Source organism: Scyliorhinus canicula, chromosome 16 (genome assembly GCF_902713615.1).
Source record: "Scyliorhinus canicula chromosome 16, sScyCan1.1, whole genome shotgun sequence".
Lineage (NCBI taxonomy): Eukaryota > Metazoa > Chordata > Chondrichthyes > Carcharhiniformes > Scyliorhinidae > Scyliorhinus > Scyliorhinus canicula.
In genome coordinates this window covers 89,283,292-89,309,222 of record NC_052161.1, presented here as the reverse complement: position 1 = coordinate 89,309,222, position 25,931 = coordinate 89,283,292, and the positions used below count along the sequence as shown (strand labels likewise).

The window sequence follows — 25,931 nt, the reverse complement described above, 5'->3', positions numbered from 1 at the left end:
TCCTACACATGGTTCTTACGTTGAGCTGTCATGCATGAGTTTCTTACATTGCGCTGTTGAGCACGTGTTTCTTACATTGGGCTGTCATGCTTGTGCTCCTTGCATCGAGCTATCGTGCATGTGTTTCTTGCATTGGGTTGCCGTGCATTTGATTTTTACATTTGGCTGTCGTGCATGTGTTTCTTACATTGAGCTGAGATGCATGAATTTCTTACATTGAGCTGTCATGCGTGGGTTTTTTTTACATTAGGCTTTCGTGTACGTGTTTCTTACATTGGGTTGCCATGCAGGTGTTTCTTACATCGAGCTATCGTGCATGTGATTCTTACATTTGGCTGTCGTGCATGAGTTTCTTACATTGAGCAGCATGAGTGTCTTACATTGAGCGTCTTACATTGAGCTGTCATGCATGGGTTTACACCGAGCTATGCTGCTTGTGTTTCTTTCATTTGGCTGTCGTGCATGTGTTTCTTACATTTGAGAGGATCGATGAGAGGTGACTTCCCAAAGAAAAGGAGGATGCAGTATTTTAGTGAACTAATCTAGCTTTTATTGTACAATTAATTGCACAGCTACATTGCAAGCCAGTGACTGCATGCAAGACCACTTCAACTTATTTCAGCCAATTACTCGAGAGCAACCTTGAAAAGGAATCACTCGCTCACCAACTGAAATTGAACCCATCAAATGTGACCCAGAGCCTGAACTAAACCTAACAACTCAGTCAAGTGTATCCGCATGTAACTCAAACCTGACCCCAATTCAGTGTTGTGCAATACAGACCCAAACCCAACCTTAACCAAGTACTCTATGACCGAGGCCCGACCCAGTTTACCCACTTTGAATGAAACTTAACCCATCCAAATTAAACCAAATTTGATCCAACTCAACTGGGACTGAATTTAACCCAATCAAAATCATCTTAGCCCCAGGGAATCCAAAGCAGCTGAACCTGCTTGACTGGGAATGAGAGGGCCAGGTTCTTTCTGAGATCTCATTAGCCTAAGGGAAGTAGATTGCAGGACACAAAAACTTTACATACAAAGAATATATCATTCTAGATAGTTCTCTTATTGGCAGATTTTCAAACTGCTCCACTAACTCTTTAATTGTTATTCGTTCCCTCAAAGGGTTTCTGTAATTTGAGCTAAGTTGTGATGTTTTCAATGTCATTGACAGAGACGGGCATCATTGAGTTCTGGTATCATCACCTTGCCATTCCTGGTACTTATTTAATGACGAACAGCCGCTGCCTTTCAAGGAATGGTGGACTTGATGTTAAAACAAGCATTGAAGCAGAGTCAAGCACGCCACCACTTGCAGGTGGGTTTTAATTGTGAGATGAAGGATTGCGATTTTCCTTTCAGCTGAATATGAAAAGAGTTGAACGAGGAGCTACGATGTTCACCAGAGCCCATCCAGAAAGAACATACATAGCTGAAGCTGGGTGTTGGGATTCAATAGTCTTTGGGATCTGAAAATCATTAAACGAACATGTTAGATGTCTTCATATTGAAACCATTTCCCTCAGCTGACTTGTGTGTTTCCCTCATTGAAACTACCTCTCTCCTCTCCTCATGGTTCAAACCATTGCTGGCATAAGATTTAAATAGTGCTGGCTGTTGTGAGACTGTGCAGCCAAGTAACTTCTTGTGTTACATTTCACACTTTTCAATCAGTGGTGCCACAATTATTTCTCCCTTTGAATCAATGTGTAAGGGAATGCTTTCCTTTGGTAGCACAAGTAGGCACATCTTACATTCCTGAAACACTCGGCACTCAAAGGCCAGACTAATGATTCACAGCTAATGTATGACATTTGTGGAGCACTCTTATGTCATGTGGGGGGGGAAAATTTTCCACACAAACTGCAGCGACTCAAGAAGAAACTTCCCCATCTGCTTCTCGGAGGCTAACAAGTGTCACGATGGAGGCGTGAAAGATAAAAAATGTTATATATTTCATGAGCTGGACTATTTTACGTGCAAAAAGGGGTGGACAGTGTGAACCCATGTGTGTGTGGGTTGTGTGTGTGTTGAAATTAACCCAACCCTTTTACTCTATCTCGTGTTTGCTGTGCAAGTTACTAATAGAGGATTGAAACCTTTCCAAATGTAAGGGTTGGGGAAAATACACCACCATTTATAAAGGGAGAATCAGAATTTTAGAAACACCTTTTTGCTCACAGACGGGCAGAGTGTGAGAAAATCAGAGAAGTTTAAATTGTGTTTAAGTGACATGGGGAATGGACAATAAATTACCAGAAATGCCACTTCCTGAAAACGGATGTACAAAAATGTGGAAAAAGTAGGGAAAGAAGTTATGTCCCTGTGGGCTCAAAAAACATAAAAGTGATCAGTTAGTCTGTTTCTGGTTAGTTAGGGGCATCGTGGCACGGTTGTGGCGATTCTCCGCCCGGCGCGGGGCTCGGAGAATCGCGCCCAATGTTTCAGGTTGAAGGGCTTTGCAAAATAGTTGCTGAGTGAAGCTAACAGGACAGCAGGAAAAGGATACTCATTTGTGGACAAGTGCTTTGACTGTTTTATGATGGTCGATGAAATCTGGACTTGATTGGATCAAACAAACTTCATGAATTATCAACCATTTCCTTCAATTTTAAGTCAACACTTTCAGCCGTGTAGCCGGGAGCTAAACGCTGATGAGTCCTTTCTGCATTTCATTGAGATATATTTGTGAACTCTAGAGTGGCAGAAGATTAATGACCGGGCCTTGCTTTCATTGGAGGTTCAGCACTTGAGATTCCTCCATTATATCTGAGTCAACCTAAAGATCAGCAGATGATCTTTAACAGATCAGTAACAAATTCATCATTGCAATCTTTAAATCGAATGAGTGGCAGCTCACTTCAATAGATGCTTTTCGGAGCCAGAAGTTTCTAAGTCCAAACTTCACTGTAGGGCTGGGAGAATGTACGGAATTCTGAGACTGTTTGAAAGCGTTGCCATTGTTTACTTGGTATACAGCCTGATGTAAAAAATTTAATCACAACTTCTTAAAAATTGGATATTTTTACTGCTTTGCTTCTTCGTCCTCTGCACGGCAAAAGTTCTCATCCTTGGTGATTTTAACCTCCATCTCAATCTTTCATGCCCTCTCACTTCTCCATCTTCATTGCAGCCTTACCCTCCCTAAGGGCACAATTTTCCGGGCTGTTACTGCGAGCCATCAGAAGTCGGTGGACTTAGGTGGGACTGGATGATTCCGCCGGCGGATGGGGCCAAACAATTCCTGCCTCAATCTCTGCCTCCACATAAATTCTCCAATCCATATTCAAACCCACTCTTTTGCCATTACCATCGCACACCAGTTACAGATAATGCCAGCGGTAAGCACATTTCTGCATTACTCACCATCAACCTCAACTTCATGAACATAACAAACAGGAGCGTAAGTAGACTATTCGGCCCCTCGAGCCTACTCTGTCATTCAATAAGATTGTGGCTGACCTGTTTGTGTCAAGTTCCACATTCCACATTTACCCCTGATCACCTTTGATCCCCTTGCTCAACAAGAATCCACCTACCGCTGCCGCAAATCTATTCAGTGAACCCCGCTTTTGCCTCTGTCCCTGGTCAAATATACCTCTCTCCACTTAGGACTGCACTTTTAGAATCCCAACTGTCTCGTCTTTGGTCTATCATTCACCACAGCAAAGCTGTAGCTACTCAAGAACAGGAACGCACCCACAAATCCACATGTCCAATGGGAGAACTGGCAGCCAAATCCCAATGATTGGTTTCTGCAATTGACAGGAAGTATATGAATGAGGAAATCTGAAGGATGGAGCCTCCGCAAGTTCAGCACTCGCTCAGCAATTCACTGGAATGTCACCCTCGATCCTGTGCACAGAACACTGAGGGTTTGAACACACGTCCTTTTGACAGAGGGGAGGTGCTACTTCTGAATCACGGCTGACAGTGTGCACCTAGATCAGACAGTTTCCCCAAGTTCCCTGTCCACTACCTCTACATTAGAAAAATAATCTTTATTACTGTCACAAATAGGCTTACATTAACACTGCATAACTAATGACATAAAAAAATCAAATAAAACAATTACTATGGTGCAAAAATATTGCTGTGTTAACCTGTCATTATAAAATGTGCTTAAAATGTGGAGAAGTGCATTGAGTGTAATTTGAAAGGATTGCAAATCGTACCTTTAGAAGGTTCGTACTTGCTGTAGTCATCCCCTATGAATAGAAAAGATGCAGAAAGTGTTTGAGAACTAGGATGAAAAGACCATTTAATACTTTAAATCCTGCACACCAAGGCCGGGTCTGGCTGTTGTTTCTAACATTCAACATCAGCTGTAGAATTTTAAGCTCCATTGTTAATATCGCTGTAAATGACAATCTTTCCTCATTAAAAATATCCATCCAGCACCTCCTTCAAAGTGTCCATTTACTCCCATCAGTTTCTTTCTCTGTTCTGTTATTTTGCTGAAGAATTTGTCATTCTGAGCGTGTGAATACCAGTGGACAAATTATTTATACATAGGAGCAAATCTCTTCTATTTACTATTTTACTGAGGAGCATGGACAGGGTGGAAAGGGAGCAGCTGTTTCACTTAGTTGAAGGGTCAGTTAAAGGTGAGGGGCAGGAGATTTAGGATGGATTTGAGGAACATTGTTTTTACCCAGGGGTGATGACGGTCTAGAATGCTCTATCTGGGAGGGTGGTACAGGCAGGTTGCCAGCCGACCTTTAAAAAGTACCTGGAGGAGCACTTAGTACATCCTAACATTCAAGGCAATTTCTAGAAGAGCTGCTGGAGGTGAATAGAAGGTAGATGGGGGTCCTGGGTGCAGCCCTTTTGGCCAGGAGGAAGGAGCTTCAGGCAAAGTTTGACCGGTTGTCCACAGGGAAAGCGGTGTGCCAGTTGAGAAGGGGAAGGGGGCAGTCTATGAACATGGGGAGAAGGCGTATGTTGGCTTGATTTTTTTGATTTGATTTATTATTGTCACATATATTAGTATACAGTGAAAAGTATTGTTTATTGCATGCTACACAGACAACGCATACCGTACATAGGGAAGGTGGAAGAGAGTATATCCAGGGTGAGTGGGGTCCTTAATTATGCTGGTTGCCTTTCCGAGGCAGTGGGAATTGTAGATAGAGTTAATGGATGGGAAGCTGGTTTGCGTGATGGAGTGGGCTACATTCACAACCTTTTGTAGTTTCCTGCGGTCTTGGGCAGAGCAGGAACCATACAAAGTTGTGATAGAACCAGAAAGAATGCTTTCAATTATGCATCTGTAAAAGTTGGTGAGAGTCGTACCTGACATATGCCAAATTTCCTTAGTCTTCTGAGAAAGTAGAGTCGTTGGTGGGCTTTCTTAACTATATTGTCGGCATGGGGACACCAGGACAAGTTGTTGGTAATCTGGACATCTAAAATCTTGAAGCTCTCGACCCTTTTTACTTTGTTCCCATTGATAGAGACAGGGGCATGTTCTCCTCTATGCTTTCTGAAGTCGATGACAATCTCCTTCGTTTTCTTGACATTGAGGGAGAGATTATTGTCGTCGCACCAGTTCACCAGATTCTCTATCTCATTCCTGTACTCTGTCTCGTCATTGTTTGAAATCTGACCCACTACAGCAAATTTGAGAATCAAGTTGGAGGGGAATTTAGCCACACGGTTATAGGTGTATACGGAGTATAGTAGGGGGCTGAGGACTTAGCCTTGTGGGGCACTGGTATTGAGGATGATCGTGGAAGAGGTGTTGTTGCCTATCGTGACTGATTGTGGTCTGTGGGTTAGGAAGTTCAGGATCCAGTCGAAGAAGGAAGAGCCGAGGCCCAGGCCATGGAGTTTGGATACGAGTTTCGTCGGAATAATAGTGTTGAAAGCTGAGCTGTAGTCAATGAATAGGAGTCTGACATAGGTGTCTTTGTTATCTAGGTGTTCCAATGTTGAGTGCAGGGCCAGGGAGATGGCGTCTGCTGTGGACCTGTTGCAGCGGTAGGCTAACTGTAGTGGATCAAGGCAATCTGGGAGGTTGGAGTTGATTAGTGCCATGACGAACCTTTCGAAGCACTCCATAATGATGGATGTCAGAGCCACTGGATGATAGTCATTAAGGCACGCTGCTTGGCTTTTCTTTGGTACAGGGATGATGGTCGTCTTCTTGAAGCAGATGGGGACCTCCGATTGCTGTAAAGAGAGGTTGAAGATGTCTGCGAATACCCCCGCCGGCTGATCCGTGCAAGAGCTGAGTGCTCGTCAGGGTACCCCATCCGGGGCAGTGGCTTTCCGTGGGTTGACCTTCGAGAAGACTGCTCTGACATCTGCAATGGTGACCTCGGATACAAGTTCATCCGAGGCTTCCAGGGTGGAGGGCGCGCTCTTGCTGACCCCTTGCTCAAAGCGGGCATAGAATGTGTTGAGCTCATCAGGGAAAGGTGCGTTGGAGCCGGTGATTTTGACATCGAACATAGAACAATAGAACATTACAGCGCAGTTCAGGCCCTTCGGCCCTTGATGTTGCGCCGACCTGTGAAACCAATCTAAAGCCCATCTACACTATTCCATTATCATCCATATGTTTGTCCAATGACCATTTAAATGCCCTTAATGTTGGCGAGTCCACTACTGTTGCAGGCAGGGCATTCCACGCCCTTGCTACTCCCTGAGTAAAGAACCTACCTCTGACATCTGTCCTGTATCTATCTCCCCTCAATTTAAAGTTATGTCCCCTTGTGCTACCCATCACCATCCAAGGAAAAAGGCTCTCACTGTCCACCCTATCTAATCCTCTGATCATCTTGTATGCCTCTATTAAGTCACTTAACCTTCTTCTCTCTAATGAAAACAGCCTCAAGTCCCTCAGCCTTTCCTCATAAGATCTTCCCTCCATACCAGGCAACATTCTGGTAAATCTCCTCTGCACCCTTTCCGATGCTTCCACATCCTTCCTATAATGCGGCGACCAGAACTGCACGCAATACTCCAAATGCGGCCGCACTAGAGATTTGTACAGCTGCAACATGACCTCAAGGCTCCGAAACTCAATCCCTTTACCAATAAAAGCTAACGCACCATACGCCTTCTTAACAACCCTATCTACCTGGGTGGCAACTTTCAGGGATCTGTGTGCATGGACACTGAGATCTCTCTGCTCATCCACACTACCAAGAATCTTACCATTATCCCAGTACTCTGTATTCCTGTTACTCCTTCCAAAATGAATCACCTCACACTTTTCTGCATTAAACTCCATTTGCCACTTCTCAGCCCAGCTCTGCAGCTTATCTATGTCCCTCTATAACCTGCAACATCCTTTCGCACTGTCCACAACTCCACCAAATTTAGTGTCATCCGCACATTTACTCACCCATCCTTCTACGCCCTCTTCCAGGTCATTTATAAAAATGACAAACAGCAGTTGCCCCAAAACAGATCCTTGTGGTACACCACTAGTAACTGAACTCCAGGCTGAACGTTTCCCATCAACCACCATCCTCTGTCTTCTTACAGCTATCCAATTTCTGATCCAAACCGCTAAATCACCCTCAATCCCATGCCTCCGTATTTTCTGCAATAACCTACCATGGGCAACCTTATCAAACGCTTTACTGAAATCCATATACACCACATCAACTGCTTTCCCCTCGTCCACCTGGTTGGTCATCTTCTCAAAGAACTCAATAAGGTTTGTGAGGCACGACCTACCCTTCACAAAACCGTGTTGACTATCCCTAATCAAATTATTCCTTTCGAGATGATTATCTCTTTTAATCCTTTCCAAGACTTTGCCCACAACAGAAGTAAGGTTCACTGGTCTATAGTTACCGGGGTTGTCTCTACTCCCCATCTTGAACAAGGGGACAACATTTGCTATCCTCCAGTCTTCTGGCACTATTCCTGTAGACAATGGCGACATAAAGGTCAAAGCCAAAGGCTCTGCAATCTCCTCCCTAGCTTCCCAGAGAATCCTAGGATAAATCTCATCCAGCCCAGGGGACTTATCTATTTTCACACTTTCCAGAATTGCTAACACCGTCTCCTTATGAACCTCAATCCCGTCTCGTCTAGTAGCTTCTATCTCGGTATTCTCCTCAACAACATCGTCTTTTTCCTGTGTGACATGCCTTCATCTTGTAGCCCGTTATGTCTTGCAGACCTTGCCATAGTTTGTGGGGTCCGTGTGGCTAGCCTAGGACTCGGGCTTGGTCCGGTACTGTCTTTTGGCATCTTTGATGAATTTCCTTCGATCATATCTGGGTTTCGTGCTGGCCAGCTCTGGAGGGAGGCAGCAGCAAGAGAGATAATCCAAGTGCGGGATAAGATGGAGAAGCTAGTGGTGGCCTCGGAGCAGATCAATAAACCTTTTGAAGAGCTCTATGAGACATTGTATAGATCGGAGCCACTGGGAGAGGAGTATTACATAGAATTTACAGTGCAGAAGGAGGCCATTTGGCCCATCGAGTCTGCACCGGCTCCCGGAAAGAGCACCGCACCCAAAGTTAACACCTCTACCCTATCCCCATAACCCAGTAACCCCACCCAACACTAAGGGCAATTTATCATGTCCAATCCACCTAACTTGCACATCTTTGGACTGTGGGAGGAAACCGGAGCACCCGGCGGAAACCCACGCATACGCGGGGAGGATGTGCAGACTCCGCACAGACAGTGACCCAAGCCGGAATCGAACCTGGGACCCTGGAGCTGTGAAGCGATTGTGCTATCCACAATGCTACCGTGCTGCCCAGTACCTGAGGTTAGGGGAAGAGGACAGGGCAGGACTAGAGGTGTCGGTGGGAGAGCAGGAGGTAAAGGAGGCAATTGGGATTATGCAGTCAGGGAAGGCAACGGGACCAGTTGGGTTCCCAGTGGAATATTATTTGAAGTTTAAGGTCAAGTTGGCGCCGCTGATGGTGGGAATGTTTGAGGAGGCACTAGGTAGGGTGTTCTTGCCACAAACATTGGGGCAGGTATCAATTTCCCTGCTGTTAAAGAAGCATAAGGATCCGGTGGAGTGTGGGTCATATAGGTCCATATGTCTGCTAAATGTCAATGCCAAAATATTGGCAAAGATGCTGGTGGTGAGGTTGGAGGAGTGTCTCCCCAAGGTGATAGGAGAGGATTAGACAGGGTTCGTGAAGGGACGGCAGCTGTTTTTGAATGCAAGAAGATTGTTAAATGTGATCAAGTTGCCGGCAGAGGGAAAGGAGACGGATCCGGGTGGTGGTGGAACTAAATGCAGAGAAGGTGCCTGATTGGCTAGAGTGGGGTTACTTGATGGCAGTATTGGAAAAATATGGAATCGGGCTGAGGTTAACGATGTGGATGCGACTGCTATATAGGGAGCCGATGGCGAGTGTTCACACTCATAATATAAATTTGGAGTACTTTGCTCTGCACTGGGGTATGAGGCAGGGGTGCCCTCTGTCTCCCCTGTTATTTGCATTGGCTATAGAGCCTTTGGCCATCGCGCAAAGGAGTTTGGGGTTGTACAAGGGGATAGTGTGAGGGGAGAGGGAGGTGGAACATAGATATACTTATATGCTGATAATCTGTTACTGTACATTTCAGAGCAGATCGCATCCGTGGGGAATATAATGGGTTGCTCCAAAGATTTGGGTTGTTCTCGGGCTATAAATCAAACGTAGGCAAAAGCGAGTATTTTATGGTTTCCCAGCCGGGAGTGTGGGGACGGGGACGGGGAGAGGTTTGTCTGCCGTCAACCACTTTAGCTACTTGGTGCAGGTGGCGCAGGATAGGGATGGGCTCTGAAGGTATACTTTTACCTGGTGGGGAGGGTGAAGCCTGATTTGTCAAGGTGAGAAAGCCTCCCTCTGTCGTTGGCGGGCTGGGTGCAGGCGGTTAAAAATGTTAAACTCTGGGCCGTGCTATGGACACTGCCTGAATTTCCATTGTTGTGATGCTAAAAAAGAAAACCATCGGCAGGAATTGTGATGTGTGTCCAATTCCTTTAACACTCTGGCTGAAGGTGAAATTCACATCCCGTACATCACAAATTCAGTTAAAGGGAACTAAAATTGATCGTAAGCTGTCAGATCACAACAGGATCAGCAATCAGAGGAATCGACACTGCCAGTCCTAAAAACATAAGAACTCGGAGCAGGAGAAGATCATGGCTGATCTTTTTGTGCCTTAAAAACACACAACGTGGTAGCCTGAACTGCTTCAACTGGACAGGGAATTCAACAGATTTACAACCCTTTGGGTGAATAAGTTCCTCCTCAACTCAGTCCGAAATCTGCTTCCACTTATTTTGAGGCTGAGCCCCCTAGTTTTAGTTTCACCAATCCTGGCCTGGTTCTGTTTTAGTGTCTCCTGATGTACGGTTCATCAGAGAAACAGACACAGGACAATAAATATAATGGTGGTGTATTTTGGGTGTGTAAATGTATTGGAAAGATGCAGGATAAATCAATCCAAAATCTTTTCTGTAACTTGGGGCGGAATCTGGATCGCGTGATATTGTTAGAGGAACCAGTCTGAGGGACAAAAGAATCAATAATATGACCAGCAAAAAATGTGAAGCAATGGTGTACATTGTGTGCTTTCAGGTGAGCCGCAAGTTGTACCCAGTGTCTGATGTTTAATTCCATTGACCACAGTGTAACTGAGGATCAGGTGTTATAACAGGGGCGGTCGATCCGATATCAACCGTTAAGCACAACTGCACAATTCACATTCGAGCTGATTGAATTCTTCTCCTGAAATGATCAGTCTGGGTTGTCGAGGTCAAGGTTATCAAGGCCGCACGTCAAGCGTCACGCCGGCAGACGCGGCCGATGACGTCAGCCGCCCGTACGCAGGTTGGACAACGCCAACCCGCGCATGCGCAGTTGCCGTCTTTTCCCTCAGCCGCCCCGCAAAACGTGGCGGCTTGATCTTGCGGGGCGGCGGAGGGAAAAGAGTGTGTCCGTTACGGACGCACGGCCCGCGATCGGTGCCCACCGATCGCGGGCCTATGCCCCCCTTGGCACGGCCATGGTACTGCCGTGCCAATCGGGCTCCCAGATGCTCCAAACGGGCATCTGGCACCCGTTTCACGACGGCAGCGAGCAGGTGTGTTTGCTGCCGTGTTGAAACGGGCGTGAAGGCTCGGCCCATCGGCCTCGGAGAATCGCCGATTCGTGGCGTGGGTTGGGCGTGGGGGGGGGGGGAAAGGGGAGAATAGCGGGAGGCCCTCCCGCTATTCTCCCACCCGGCGTGGGGGGCGGAGAATCGCGCCCAGCATTTTAATACAGGAATGTGTATAATTGTAAGAAAGTTGACAAGGAGGAAAGGAGATTCAGCTCTTTCCATCTGTCACAGACAATCTTGGTATTATTGTGTCCAATTCCTTCCGCAGTACCATCTGGGGAAACTCTGGAGCTGATGTTCTTGCTTTAAGCCAGTGGAAAATGTGGCAAGCAATTCACAGACAGGAAGAAAACACAAACAGCAATGTGTTTACGATTGGACACAATTATATTTGGTCATTTTAAAGGATTTATGTTACATGGTGGTCAGAATATAGGGGACAAGTCGCCTTCTCTCCTTGGAAACAATTCCATTGGATTTTGTTCACCATCAGGGAATGAATGAGAAAGATGGAATTTCAGAGAGTTCAGCACTCGCACAGCTTTGAAGTATTAACCTCGATTCTGTGCTCAGGATTAAGTAACCTGTGTCCAATGGGGCCTATCTATGTTTTATGCAGAAATGTTGTTGTGTTTACGTTTCATTTTCAGGCTGGGTTAATGTACTTTCGAACATTATTTTAAAAGATTGTAAATTGGTACCTTCAGGTGGTCCATAGTCATAGTAATCTCCCCCTGTGGATAGAAAACATGGAGAACGGTGTGTGAGAACAAGGATGAAAAGACCATTTAACACGTTTAATCCAGCACACTCAGGCCAGGTCTGGCTGTTGTTTCTAACATTCACTCTCCCAACATCAGCTGTAGAATTTCAAGCTATGTTGTTGATGGCCGGAATTTTCCGGTTGTCGGGATTCACTTTTCCTGCTGACATTGCACCCCCGCCATCGGGTTTTGCGGCAGCATGGAGTGGTTTCAATTAAGAAATCCCATTGACAGGCAGGAAAACAGAATCCTGCCGCCAGCGAACGGCGCACGGCCGATAAAAACACACGACTGGGGACTGGAGAATATCTCTGTAAAACACAATCTTCCCTCATTAAAAATATTCATCTAACACATCTTTCAAAATGTCCATTAACTCCCATCAGTTTCTTTGTTGCGTTAGCTTGTTGAAGGCTTTGTCATTCTGAGTATGTGAATACCAGTGGACAAATTCTTTACACATTGGAGCAAATTTCTTCCATTTACTGTTTCACTGTAGTCACCAAATTGATGTTCAGAAATTTTAGGCTGCAGTTAACCCAGTTCGTGGTCAACAGTATCACACTATTTAATTCCGATACTATCAGATTGTTCCACATGAGCTACCATCAAATCTCGTAGTTTCTTGGTGCCTGTTGACCTCTTAAAATGGGTCAGGGTAGACAGCTGTACAGCAGGAAGACTGAGGATAATATTAATTCTCAGACCTGTTTATGTATGCTGCTGTGTACTGGATTGGAATTGGAATATTAATAGCAGTGTTTGGACTCCGGGTTTGTGAACATGAGATCAGGATTCTATTGACCACAATGTAACTGAGCATCAGGTATTTTGTGTAACAGGGGAGGCTGATCCAATACCAACTGTTAAACATAACTGGACAAGACAATTTCGAGCTGTTTGAATTCTTCTCCTGAAATGAACAGTCTATTCGTTGTTGGGCCCCTTGCATTTTATTAGATTAAACTTCCTTTACTGATCTCCAATCTTTTTCTTCAACGTTTTACTCTGCAACTCCAGCCACAGAATTGGGAGCTGAACACCGGCGGTTCCTTAATGCAATTGAGATATCTTAGTAAACCGTATGTGACGCAAAATAACAGGGAGGAATGGATCTTTGATAGGAATAGACCACAGTGGGAGTTCTACACTCATGCTTACTCCACGGAAATTCCCGAGAGTTGAACAAAAGATCATTGTGAATCTTTATCAAAGTCTTATTTTGCAGCAGAATGTTATATTCTTCGAAAAACAACATTTTAATACAGGAATATGTATGATTGCCAGAAAGTTGACAAGAAGAAAAGGAGACTCAGCTCTTTCCATCTGTCACAGACAATCTAGTATGGTGTGCAATTCCTTCCCCAGTACTAGCTGGAGAAACTCTGGAGCTGATGCTCTTACTTTTGGCATGTGGAAAACAGACAGGAAGAAAACACAAACAGCAATGTGTTTACGGTTGGAAGCAATGATTTTTGGTCATTGTTGAAGGATTTATGTTACATAGTGGTCAGAACATGGGAAGAAGTCACCTTCTCCTCTCCTTGGAAACAATTCCATTGGATTTTGTTCACCATCAGGGAGGGATTCAGAAAGATGGAATTTCAGAGAGTTCAGCAGTTGCACAGCGCTGATGTGTTCACCTTCATTCTGTGCTCCGGATTAAGCCACCTGTGTCCGAGGTGGTCTATCTATGTTTTATGCAGTAATATTGTTGTGTTAATGTTTCATTTTCAGAGTGGGCTAATGTGTGGGGAAGTACTTTCGAACATTATTTCAAAAGATTGTAAATTCGTACCGTCACCTTTTCCATAGTCGTAGTAATCGTCTCCTAAGGATAGAAAAAGTGGGAAAAGGTGTTTGAGAACAAGGATGAAAAGACCACTTCACACTTTAAATCCAGCAGACTAAGGCTGGGTCTGGCTAGTTTTTTTTTAATAAACAATTTTATTGAGGTAGTTTTTGGCTTTGTAAACAGTTAGACATCAACAGAAAGAAAGCAAAAAAGACAAAAATGTGCAAACATCCATGTACTTTCAATACTTCAATCGTAACATACTGCACAAGCCCGCTCCTCTCCCACTGGTACTACCCGCCGTTTTTTTCCCTCCTACTCTACTCTACTCTACCCCCCCCCCAACCCCTGCTGACGCTCACTCTCCCGCAAAGAAGTCAATAAATGGTTGCCACCTCTGGGCGAACCCCTGTACAGATCCCCTCAAGGCAAACTTAATTTTTTCCAAACCCAGGAAACTCGACATGTCCGCAAGCCACAACTCAGTCTTCGGGGGCTTTGAGTCCCTCCACGCCAATAGTATTCGTCGCCGTGCTATCAGGGAAGCAAAGGCCAAAACATCGGCCTCTTTCTCCCCCTGGACTCCCGGGTCTTCCGAAACCCCAAAAATTGCCACCCCTGGACCCATCGCCACCCTTGTTTTTAGCACCCGGGACATGACGTCCGCAAATCCCTCCCAGTACCCCCTCAGCTTAGGGCATGCCCAAAACATGTGAACGTGGTTCGCTGGCCCTCCCACGCACCTCGCGCATTTGGCCTCTATCCCAAAGAATTTGCTCATCCGAGCCACCGTCATATGGACCCGGTGAATGACCTTAAATTGAATCAGCCCGAGCCTAGCACATGTCGCGGTCGAATTTACCCTTCTCGGGGCCTCTGCCCACAGCCCGTCCTCCATTTCCCCGCCTAGCTCCTCCTCCCATTTAAGTTTCAGTTCCTCTGTCTGGGACCCTTCCTCCCTCATGAGCACCTTATAAATACCCGAGACTCTACCCTCCCCTTCTTCCCCCCTAGAGACTATTCTGTCTCGGATCCCCATTGGCGGGAGGCGTGGGAAAGATGGGACCTGTCTACGAACAAAGTCCCGCAACTGCAGGTACCTAAAATAATTTCCCCTTTCCAGCCCAAATTTCTCCTCCAAGCTCCTCAAACTCGCAAAGCTCCCTTCCAGGAACATATCGCCCACCCTTCCCGCCCCCGCCCGCCGCCATACTCGAAACCCCCTATCCATACTCCCGGGGGCAAACCGATGTTGTCGCAGATTGGCGCCCAAACCGACGCCCCCGTCTCCCCGACATGCCTCCTCCCCGACATACCTCCTCCACTGGCCCCATATCCGCAGGATCGCCACCACTACCGGGCTGGTGGTGTACTTGGCCGGCGGCAGCGGTAGAGGAGCCGTGACCAGGGCTGCCAAGCTGGAGCCCCTGCATGAAGCCGACTCCACCCGCTCCCGTACCCACCATCTACTTCCTTATCATAGCGATGTTGGCCGCCCAGTAATAATTAATCAGACTCGGCAAAGCCAGCCCTCCCTCGCTGCGGTTCCTCTCCAACATCGCCTTCTTCACCCGCGGGGATTTTCCCGCCCAGACAAAGCTCATCATCATCCCATTAACTCTTTTGAAGAAGGACTGTGGGATAAAGATCGGGAGGCACTGAAAAATAAACAGAAATCGAGGGAGGATTGTCATCTTTACAGTCTGCACCCTCCCTGCCAGAGACAGCGGGGGTGCATCCCATCTCCGAAACTCTCCCTTCATTTGCTCCATCACCCTGGCCAAATTTAACTTGTGCAGCCTGCCCCAGTCTCGTGCCACCTGGATTCCCAAATACCGGAAATTTTCCTCAACCAGCCTAAACGGTAGCCCTCTCAATCTGTTACCCTGGCCCCTTGCCTGTACCACAAACATTTCACTCTTTGCCGTATTTAATTTGTATCCTGAAAACTGGCCGAACTTCCTCAACATTCCCAGTATACCTCCCATCCCGGCCACTGGCTGTAGTTTCTAACATTCACTCCGACAACATCAGCTAATCCACCATCCCTTGTTTTGACAAGACCATGAAAAATTAGATGAAACGGCTGTGCTATTATGGGTGATGGGATCTTTATGCCAAATGTTGCTATGTTTACCAATTTTTAGTGGGTTTGATTTGTGGGAGGTGCTTTACAACTTTTTCTGAAAGGATTGGAAATCCTTGCCTATAGCCGGTTGAAAGCTGTGGTCTAGGGATAGAACACGTGGAGAAAGGTGTTTTAGAACAAGGATAAAAGGACCATTTAATACTTTAAAGCCAGCACACTAAGGACTGAAGTCTCCGAATTGATGATCAGAAATGTTACGTGGCAGTGAACCCATATGATGTTTTATCATTGTTATGACTTGTTCTAATTCAAATGTTGTGTGATTGGACACACATTATTGCTATCAGTTACAGTAGCTTCTTGGTGCCTGTTGGCCTCTTCAAATGGACCGGGGTTATCAGCTATACTGCTGGAACATTGATGATAGTGCTGGTATAATCAGCACTGTTTATGGGTGCTGCAGGGTTGGAATTGGAATATTAAAAGAAGTGTATGGACACTGGACTTGTAATATGAGATCAGGAATGTTTAATTCTTTGGGAGTGATATTCATTTTTTACTGGAGTTAGGAAATGAGTAGGAACAGAATGGCCACCTGTTAGAATTACCATTGTACCAACATTAATAGAGAGAGCCATCAGGCAGGGATTGTGATGTGTGGCCAATCATCCACTGAGATACAGGACCAGACCCCAACATTTGTTAGGATACCGGACAAGAACCCCAAACAATTTTTTTTAATTTATAAAACTACAAGGAAAGGCTACTTCACTCAATGAGTGATGACTCTGACCAGTAGGTATCTTTTATGTTGAAAATAACTAAGTTAAACACAGAATTAACCACATTGACGAGAATCATTATTAGTTAAACAGTTCTTAAAAGGAAAAACTTAAATTTAGTATGTATATCTGCTATTAACTCTAATCCAGCAATCCAGTACGGTTCAAATATCATTTATAAATAAAGTTAACAAATAAATTCCTTGCTTAGATATGTAGAGATTTTTGGAGAGAGAGAGAGAGAGAGAGAGACACTTTCAGGAGCAGAACCAGTGCACTTCTGCTTAACCTCATAGTATTTGGCAAAAATGCTGTTCAACTTAAAATCCTCCTGTCTTGTCATATTCAAATCCTACGTAAAACTGTAAAACTGCAGACAGACCTGGCTCCTCCCATTAATTACATCATCTTTATCCACTATGATGTCACATGACCTGCTTAGCTCAGACTAAATACAACCCCTCATTAATTATCTACTCTCCAAGGAATCTCTAGCAATTATAGCAATGTTCAATTAGCCCTCTATATGTAAAGAAGTAAATGGCTGGAATCAATTATGACCACAGCTTTTGCGACTTCTTAATTACAGCTTTAGTGGACACACAGTCTAGATACCTTAACCTAGGTTCTTTAACAATGTTATTGCAACAAGTATATAGTTTAACCCAGGCTTGTGCTCAAAGCTCTGTTCTAGGCCTTGAATAAACATCCTTTTTTAATTTTTGCAATTAAGGATCAATTTAGCGTGGTCAATCCACCAACCCTGCACATCTTTGGGTTGTGGGGGTGAGACCCATGTAAATGCAGGGAGAGACTTTGCGTAACACACAACCTTCTGATGGAGAGGTGAGCTGCTACCTCGGAGTTACGGTTGGTATTGTTGATCAGGATCAACCAGTTTCCCCACTTTTACTAACCGACCATCCCTTCATTTCCCTAGATCATGAAAAGTGGGTGTGTAAACTGTGCTATGGTGGGCGATCTCTGCACCAAATGTTGCTGTATTCACCAGTCTTGGGTGGTTCTGATGTGTGGGGAGGTGCTTTATTTGAAAGGATTGTAAATCCTTACCCTTAATAGGTTGATAGCCGTAGTCGTCCACTATAGATAGAAACCATGGAGAAAGGTGTTTGTGAACAAGGATGAAAAGATAATTTAACACTAAATCCAGCACACTAAGGCCGTGTCTGGCTGTTGTTTCTAACATTCACTCTCCCAACATGAGCTTTAGAATTTCAAGCTACATTGTTAATATCTCTGTAAACCACAATCTTCCCTCATTAAAAATATCCATCCAGCACATCTTTCAAAGTGTCCAATCAATCCTATCGGTTTCTTTGTTGTGTAATTTTGTTCAAGGATTTGTCATTATGAGTGTGTAAATACGAGTTTTTGGTTGTTGGTAACACAAGGTTTAATTCAAACCATGACCCACTTTCACTTTCAATTTCAGCACTCCAGTCACAGCTCTGGATCATTAGAGAAGGTAGATTCTTGGTGACTGTTCACCTTTTCAATGAACCTGGCTGGACTGCTGTCCAGAAGGTTGAGGATAGCACTGATATTATCGGCACTGCTTATGTGAACAGCTGTGAACTGGATTGGAATTGTGTAGACCCTGGACTTGTTAATATGAGACTAGGAATAAAATACATTTTGGCAGTGAAATAGCTTTTTCTCTGGTGAAGAAATGGGTGATAATGGAAAGGCCGCCTGATATCTACCCTGCCTCAATTTGCATTGTAGTGATGTTAATATAATCATTAGGCAGGAATTGTGATGTGTGTCCAATCATTGATCACCCTTTAGCACTCTGGCTGAAGGTGAAATTCACCTGCCTTCTCGCTCACATTCAATAATAAATTGTGGGAAATAAAAGTGACCCCAAAGCTGCCAGATCATAGCAAGATCAGCAATCGGAAGGAATGACCACTGCCAGCCCACCACTGGCCTGGTTACACAGGAGCATTGGCAGATACACACATACGAATTAGGCACAGGAGTAGGCCTTTTGGCCCCTCGAACCTTCTCCTAATCATGGCTGATCTGATTGTAACCTCAACCCCACATTCCTGCCCAGTGTGAAAACCTTTCATCCCTTTGTTAATCAAGAATCTATCTAGCTCTGATTTCAAAGAATTCAAAAACTATTCTTCCACTGCCTCATCAGGAAGAGAGTTCCAGAGGCTCATGATACTGAGTGAAATAATTTATTTGCCTCTGTCTTTAATGGGTGACACCTTGTTGTTAAATATTGACCTGTAGTTCTAGATTCTCCAACTAGTGGAAACACCCTTTCAACATCTACCCTGTCAATACCTCTCAGGATCTTTACGTTTCCAGTAAAATAATCTCTTACTCTTCTAAACTCGATTGGATACAAACCAAATCTCTCCAACGTTTTTTAAAAACGTGAATGACCTCCAAGTGGGAGGAAGGAGATGAGCACCACTTCCCCATCTAGTACCAGAGAGTTCAAGGGGCAGAGCCAGCTGCAGAGTATCAAGAGGGGGAGCGAGGTTGCAAGGGGGGTGCGTTCAGTAGTGTTGGAGTGCTCGGGGTGGTTGGGGGTGTCCTCTGGGTTGGGGGTTGTGGCTGTTGTGCGTTGCTCTTAAGCCAGTTGCCTGTGTCGTTTTAATATTTTTTGGAGTATTCCATTCAGTCTGAAGGGTTATTAAAGTTTAATGAGCTCTGTGGTAGTCAGCTGTTAGTGGCACCGGGGTATGGGATGCCTATGGGTGCAGGACTCATGAGATGGTGGGGGAAGGGTGTGATGAGACTGAATGAATAATGCCTAAGGGGCTGTGTGGATGTGACTCTGAAAGGGAATGGCCACCTGTTAGCCTTGATGCAGCCTTGATACAGCCTGAGTAAGAAAAGTGCCTAACCCTGAAGCAGAAAGTAATTCACAGTGGTTAGCACTGATGCTTCACAGCTCCAGGGTCCCAGGTTCGATTCCCGGCTTGGGTCACTGTGTGGAGTCTGCATGTTTTCTCTGCGCCTATGTGGGTTTCCTCCGGGTGCTCCGGTTTCCTCCACAAATCCCGAAAGATGCGCTGTTAGGTCATTTGGCAATTCTGAATTCTCCTTCTGTGTACCCGAACAGGTGCTGGAATGTGGCGACTAGGGGCTTTTCACAGTAACTTCATTGCAGTGTTAACGTAAGGCTATTTGTGACAATAAAGATTATTTATTTTTATTTATTAATTGTGCCCTCTAACATTCCTGAGACACATGACCGTCAAACTAATTGAACCTCATGAGTTAACCCTGAACAATGTCAGCTGCCCACATTCTCAAAGTTATTAAGGACAGGGGTAATAATTCATGGTTCAAGGATAACCCTTTGGGTGAAAACAACAGAGAGGGACTGTAACTGCATAAGTGTCAGACCGCAGCACCTGCCACTGAGCAACCAGTAGCCCTCAAGGTGGACAGAACCGTTCAGTTGACCCTGTCCATGAAGGATGGGTGACCATTGAAACCTCCTGTCGGAACACCCAGGGATGTAGAGATCAAAGAAGCGGACTACTAGGCAGGAGGCCAGAGGCAATTCTGACGGAGCGAGGATATTAGTCGGGGCCGGGCAAGCAATGGAGATAGAAGGGCACCTGAGATGTGAGTGAGTGGTAGCCACCAGAAAAGGTGAAGTTCTGGCTACTACCAGGACCAGGAGAATAAAGGGTGTGGGGAGGCACTGAAGCTAAGCAGCTGCGACACCAACCTCATCCTTTCTCTCTGTTCATCTCTCAGCTTATCGATTGAGATCGGTATGGAACTAGTTGAGCTGGCAATTCTGCAATATTCTCGTAATATGTGCATTTGTGACATCTGATAAAGACCCCAGCTATCTGTGCCTAACTTCACCCGTGCCCACTCTCTGATCCTACAATTCCATTGCGTTGCTAACCTTCCCACTATGTCTAGGTGTATTCCCAGGATGCACATCAGCAATGGAGGCAGCCTGCTGCCTTCCACGCTCTGTCGCCTGATGTTTCTGCATCATTGTTCGGCCCGCTGCCCCTGAGTTGTGCCGGTATCAGGAAGGGGGAATTCAGAAGGGCAGGTCACTCCTAGGTTCTCCTGGGTGGAATGCCCCGCGAGGTGCTCCAGCTGTTCCTCCTTTCTCCGGATGCTCATGGGCCCCTGGGTTACTCCATGGGACAGAGGGGCAGCTGGACTGTGCTCCAGAAGCCTGAATGTCATTTGGCGCTGCCAGTCCTGGAGACTCCCTTCGTGTGGATCATGGTGTTTATAAAAGCTCAGGAGGCCCGAAAAGGTAAACCCAAAAAGAAGTCTAATTCGACAACAAAAGTAAAGACCACAACGCGGCTTACAGTCCCAAGGTCCCAATCGGGTACTATTGCTCCTGTGTGTCCCAGTCTGGGCTGGCTTTTGTGAGACTATTTTTATGAGCTCTAACTGATGGGACTCCACCCACTAACTGGGTGCTCGTATCCCACGAGTCCCAAGGGAGGGTGAGTTGGTGAGTCGCCATGTTTTTCGTGAGGTTTAACAGTGTTGGATTCCTCGGCCATGGTCCTCAGGGACTGAGCCATGCTTCGGAGTTCAGCGGTTATGGATCTGGCATCTTGCCCCCCAAGTTTTCCACTGCAGTCGCCACCCATACAGTGTTGCCTGAGTGCCGCACAGCGCTGGCACAATCTCCTGCAATTGAAGGTTTTGGGACTCCTCCATTCGGCCTTGTCGTCGCAGAATGTCACTGAGAACCCCTCCTGGATTTCCTGGTTCTGCCATTGTGACTGAAACAGCCGAGGAATGAACGTGTCCAGAGGCACGGCACCTGTCTGGGCACAGTTTTGTCCTTCGATCCAGCAGACCTCCGACTGTCTGATCCTTCATCTGAAGTACATCAAAACATTACAGATCCAGAGATTGGGGGTAATCCCAGGTTAAAGAGGTATGAATTGTCTCAAGCCAGGACAGTTGGTAGGATTTTGCAGATCCAGGCCAGATGGTGGGGGGTGAATGTAATGCGACATGAATCTGTAATGTTTTGATTACCCGCAAATGCTCGCATTCCAAGCATTGCCTGGCATCTCTGACTTTGTCCGTATAAATGTTTCTGGAACATACCTCTCCATTCACCTGAGGAAGGAGCAGTGCTCCGAAAGCTCGTGTTTGAAACAAACCTGTTGGACTTTAACCTGGTGTTGTAAGACTTCTTACTGTGCTCACCCCAGTCCAATGCCAGCAACTCCACTTCGTGCCTCAGGCATGGCATTTTTCATGTGGGGGAAAATAATTATTCGAAGTGCCTAAAGATTACAATCAGGGTCGCGCCGCCGGGTCCGATGGGAATGAACCAATTTTCTCACCAAAAATGATAGTTTGCCATATTTTGGGAAAATTATACCAATAATCCAAATGTGGTCTCATCAGTGCCCTGTACAACTGAAGCATACTCCCCCATGTTTGTCTTAAATTCTGTTCACAATAAATTATAACTTTAATTAGTTTTCCTAATTATTGCTGAACCTATGTGTACCTATGCCTTTTGTAATTCATGCATAAGGACACTCGGATTCCTCTGCATCTCAGAGCTCAACAACCTTCTCACCATTTAGATAATAAGCTTTTTTAATCTCCTTGTTGAAATGTAGAATTTCACAGTTGCTCATATTATACTACATTTGCCAGGTCTTTGCCCCAGTCACTTAACCTATCTTTATCCTATTGTAGCCTGCTTCTGCCCTCTTCACCATTTACTTTCCTACCTATTTTTGAGCGGTCGGCCAATTTAGCAGCCCCTTCAGTTTTTTCAATCCGTGCCAGTATGTTACCTCCCAAACCATGGGTTTTTATTTTCCTATATGACCTTTAATGTGGCTCTCTGCCAAATTCCTTCTGCAAAGCTAAGTACAGTACATCCACCGTTTTCCCCTTTATCCACAATACATGTGACTCCTTCAAAGAACTCCAATAAATTGATTAAACATCATTTCCCTTTCACAAAACCATATTGACTCTGTCTGATTGTCTTGAATTTTTCCAAGTGTACTGCTATAACATCTTTAATAATGGCTTCTAATATTTACTCTGTGACATATGTTAGGTTAACTGACTAACTGTTCTGATTTCTCACTCCCTTTTTGGAGTTACATTTTCTATCTTCCAAACTAATGCAAGCTTTCCTGTATCAAGGGAACTAAGATTAAAAACCAATGCATCAACTGTCTCACTGGACACTTCTTTCCAGGTCTGTGTTTTTAGTGCCTCCTGACGTACGGATCAACAGAGAAACAGAGACTGGACAATAAATAAAATGGTGGATTCCTGCTGCATATTCTGGGTGTGTTAATGTATTCGAAAAGTGCAGGTTAAATCAATCCAGAATGTTCTCTGTAACTCAGGGTGAATTCGATTGAGTGAAGATGTGAGAGGAACGAGTCTCATTTTTTTTACTGTGAGGAACAAAAGCATCAATGATACAACCAGCAAAAATTGTGAAGCTGGAAGTTAGATTACTGAAGTAATTCCTTTGGAGCGTTACATCACATAAGAGGGTATCAGATATAACTTGGAATTCTTCAGCCTTGCAGGGGGATTCTATGCTCCCCATCTGTGAGTTTCCTGGCGGAGTGGGGTGGCCTCAGTGGGATTTCCTATTGACAGCAGCCGGAGCAGACAATCCCGCCACCAGCGAACAGTGCACTTCCTCTCACTGCTGAGAAACATGCAGCAGGATAATCCCAACCTTAGGCCTTGAACACACGTCCTTCTGACTGAGAGGTGAGATGTTGGCCCGAATTCTCCGGACATTGAGATTCTCTTTTCCTGCTTGCAGTGCACACCGCGGGTTTCGTGGCGGTGTGGGGTAGTTTCAGTGTTAAATCCCATTGATAATTGCACATTCTCCCAGAGTTTGCGTGGGTTTCGCCCTCCCAACCCAAAGATGTGCAGGGTAAGGGCCATACTAAATTGGCCCTTAATTGGATAAAATGAATCGGTTACACTAAATAAATAAAAAAATCTCATTGACAAACGGCTAGAAACTCGTGGCTGGGAGACAAGAGAATCCAGCCTGTTATCTCTAAGACATGGTTGGTATTATTGACCAGCATCAGTTTCTCCATGTTTGTGAATCCACCATTTCTTCTTTTGCCAAGATCATGAAAAATGAAATTAAACAGGTGTGCAGTTTGCCCTATAGCGGGTGATCTCTGTGCCAAATGTTGCTGCGTGTACCGGTCTTTAGTGGTTTCGATGTGTGAGGAGGTAGTTTACAACATTATCTGGATTGGAAATTCTTACCTTTAGCAGGTTGATAGCTGTAGTCATAATCTGTGGACAGAAAACATGGAGAAAGGACAAGGATGAAAAGACCTTTTAACACTTTAAATCCAGCACACTAAGGCCGGGTCTGGCTGTTGTTTCTAACATTCACTCTCCCAACATCAGTTGTAGAATTTCAGGCTACATTGTTTCATATTTATTTTATAAATTTAGAGAACCCAATACTTTTTTTTTCCCAATTAAAGGGTAATTTAGCATGGCCAACCCATCTATATACCTCATTAACCTTCCCTCATTAACAATATCCGTCCAGCACATCCTTCAAAGTATCCATTCACTCCCATCAGTTTCTTCCTCTGTTGTGTTAGATTGTTGAAGGATTTGTTATTCTGAACGTGTGGATACCAGTGGACAAATTATTTACGCATTGGAGCTAATCTCTTCTATTTACTATTTTACTGAAGTCACTAAATTGATGCTCAGAAATAGTTGGTTGAGGTGAACCCGTTAGTTTGGTGATTGATATCACAGGGTTTAATTCAAACTCTGAGCCACTTTCAGTTACAGCTCACCAGTCACAGCTTGGATTATTAGAGAAGGTAGATTCTTGATGACTGTCGGCCTTTCCCAATGAACCTGGTTGGACTGCTGTACAGAAGGAAGATTGAGGATAACACTGATATTATCAATACTGCTTATGTGTGCTTCTGTGAGCCAGATTGGAATTTCGCCGACACTGGGGCTTGTTAACATGTGATCAAGAATTAAAAAACACTTTGGGAGTGAAATCATGTTTTCCTTTGTGTAGGAAATGGGTGCTAATAGAGGACATATAAAGAAAGCAATAAGGGGTATAGTAGGAAAAATGGAAAATCTGCGGTGCACATGAGACAGTCTCCAAACCCAAATGTGGACAAACACAAATTAGCATAGTACAAGCAGGTATATCTCAGGTAACACATTTCCAAGCCTTAGCAAAAGGGACTAATTGAAAACATTCAGCCTGGCTCCGGCATGTCTGGAAGGGGCATTGTGCACATACCCTTACGCAAGTATCAGGGAGATAGGACACTCACCATCTCATTACTGACTGTCTGAAGAATATTCTTTTGCATTGTAATGCAGATGGACAATAGGGGGGCGATTCTCTGATATTGAGGCCAAGTGTGAATGCCGTCATGAAAACTGTCGCATTTCACGGCGGCGCGAATAGGGCCGGGCACAACCTAATCTGGCACCACAGGGAGCCAGCACGGTGCTGGAGTGGTTCATGCTGTTCCAGCCTCCTTACACGGTGCCAAATGGGCGCCGCGCCAACCCACGTATGCGCAGTTGGGGCAGCTCAATCCTGCGCATGCGCAGTTGGGCCGCACCTTCCTGCACATGCGTGGGGAACTTCTTAGGCGCACCGACCCCGACTCAACATGGGGTCGGTGTTCAGGGGTTGGTCGCGCCAGGAAGTAGGCCTGGGGGGGGGGCAAAGTCCGGCCCGCCGATTGGTGGGCCCCGATCGTGGGCCGAACCACATCGGAGGCCCGCCCTGGTGAAGGAACCCCCCCCCCCCCACCCACAGGCTTCCCCCCCCCCCCCCAAGCATTGCAAATGTTATTAAAATACATTTTGTTAAAGTTCCATACGGTCTCAAGAACTCAACTCATTTAACTCCGCTAACAAGGGGAATCAAGATGAAATTTGAGTGTAAGCTAGCTAGTAATATATAAGAAGATTGCAAGGTTTTTTTGATGTATAAAAGGTGAAAGAGGAGCAAGAATGGACATTGGACCACTGGAAAATGAGGCTACAGAAGTGGTAATGGGGAACAAAGAAATGTAGAGGAACTGAATAGGTACTTTGCATCAGTCTTCATGGTGGAAGACACCAGTGGGATACCAGAACCTCAAGAGAATCAGGGGGCAGAGGTGAGTCTAGTGGCCATTATTAAGGAGAAGATGCTGGGGAAACTGAAAAATCTGATGGTGGATAAATCACCTGGACCAGATGGACTACACACCAAGGTTCTGAAAGATAAACCTGAGGAGATTGTGGAGGCATTGGTGGTGATCTTTCAGGAATCACTGGAGTCAGGGAGGGTCCCAAAAGACTGGAAAATGGCTAATGTAACACACCTGTTTAAGAAGAGAGGGAGGCGGGAGACGG

General features: G+C 45.3%; 1 protein-coding gene across 32 annotated transcripts in view; it reads right to left on the bottom strand.

Moving 5' to 3' along the window:
• Positions 1 to 527: 527 nt before the first annotated feature.
• Positions 528 to 25,931, bottom strand: part of LOC119979521 (uncharacterized secreted protein ARB_06108-like) — a 44,647-nt gene continuing 19,243 nt past the window's right edge. For 18 of the 32 annotated variants that reach the window (XM_038821880.1, XM_038821859.1, XM_038821866.1 and 15 more), the window contains 5 exons: positions 23,793 to 23,822; positions 13,650 to 13,682; positions 11,789 to 11,821; positions 4,181 to 4,213; positions 528 to 1,474 (listed from right to left, as the gene is read on the bottom strand). In XM_038821880.1, the coding sequence (XP_038677808.1) occupies positions 1,364 to 1,474; positions 4,181 to 4,213; positions 11,789 to 11,821; positions 13,650 to 13,682; positions 23,793 to 23,822 (240 nt within the window). In that variant the 3' untranslated portion in view covers positions 528 to 1,363. The remainder of the gene's footprint in view (positions 1,475 to 4,180; positions 4,214 to 11,788; positions 11,822 to 13,649; positions 13,683 to 23,792; positions 23,823 to 25,931) is intronic. The other 14 variants (XM_038821871.1, XM_038821863.1, XM_038821886.1 and 11 more) reach the window with 3 other exon arrangements.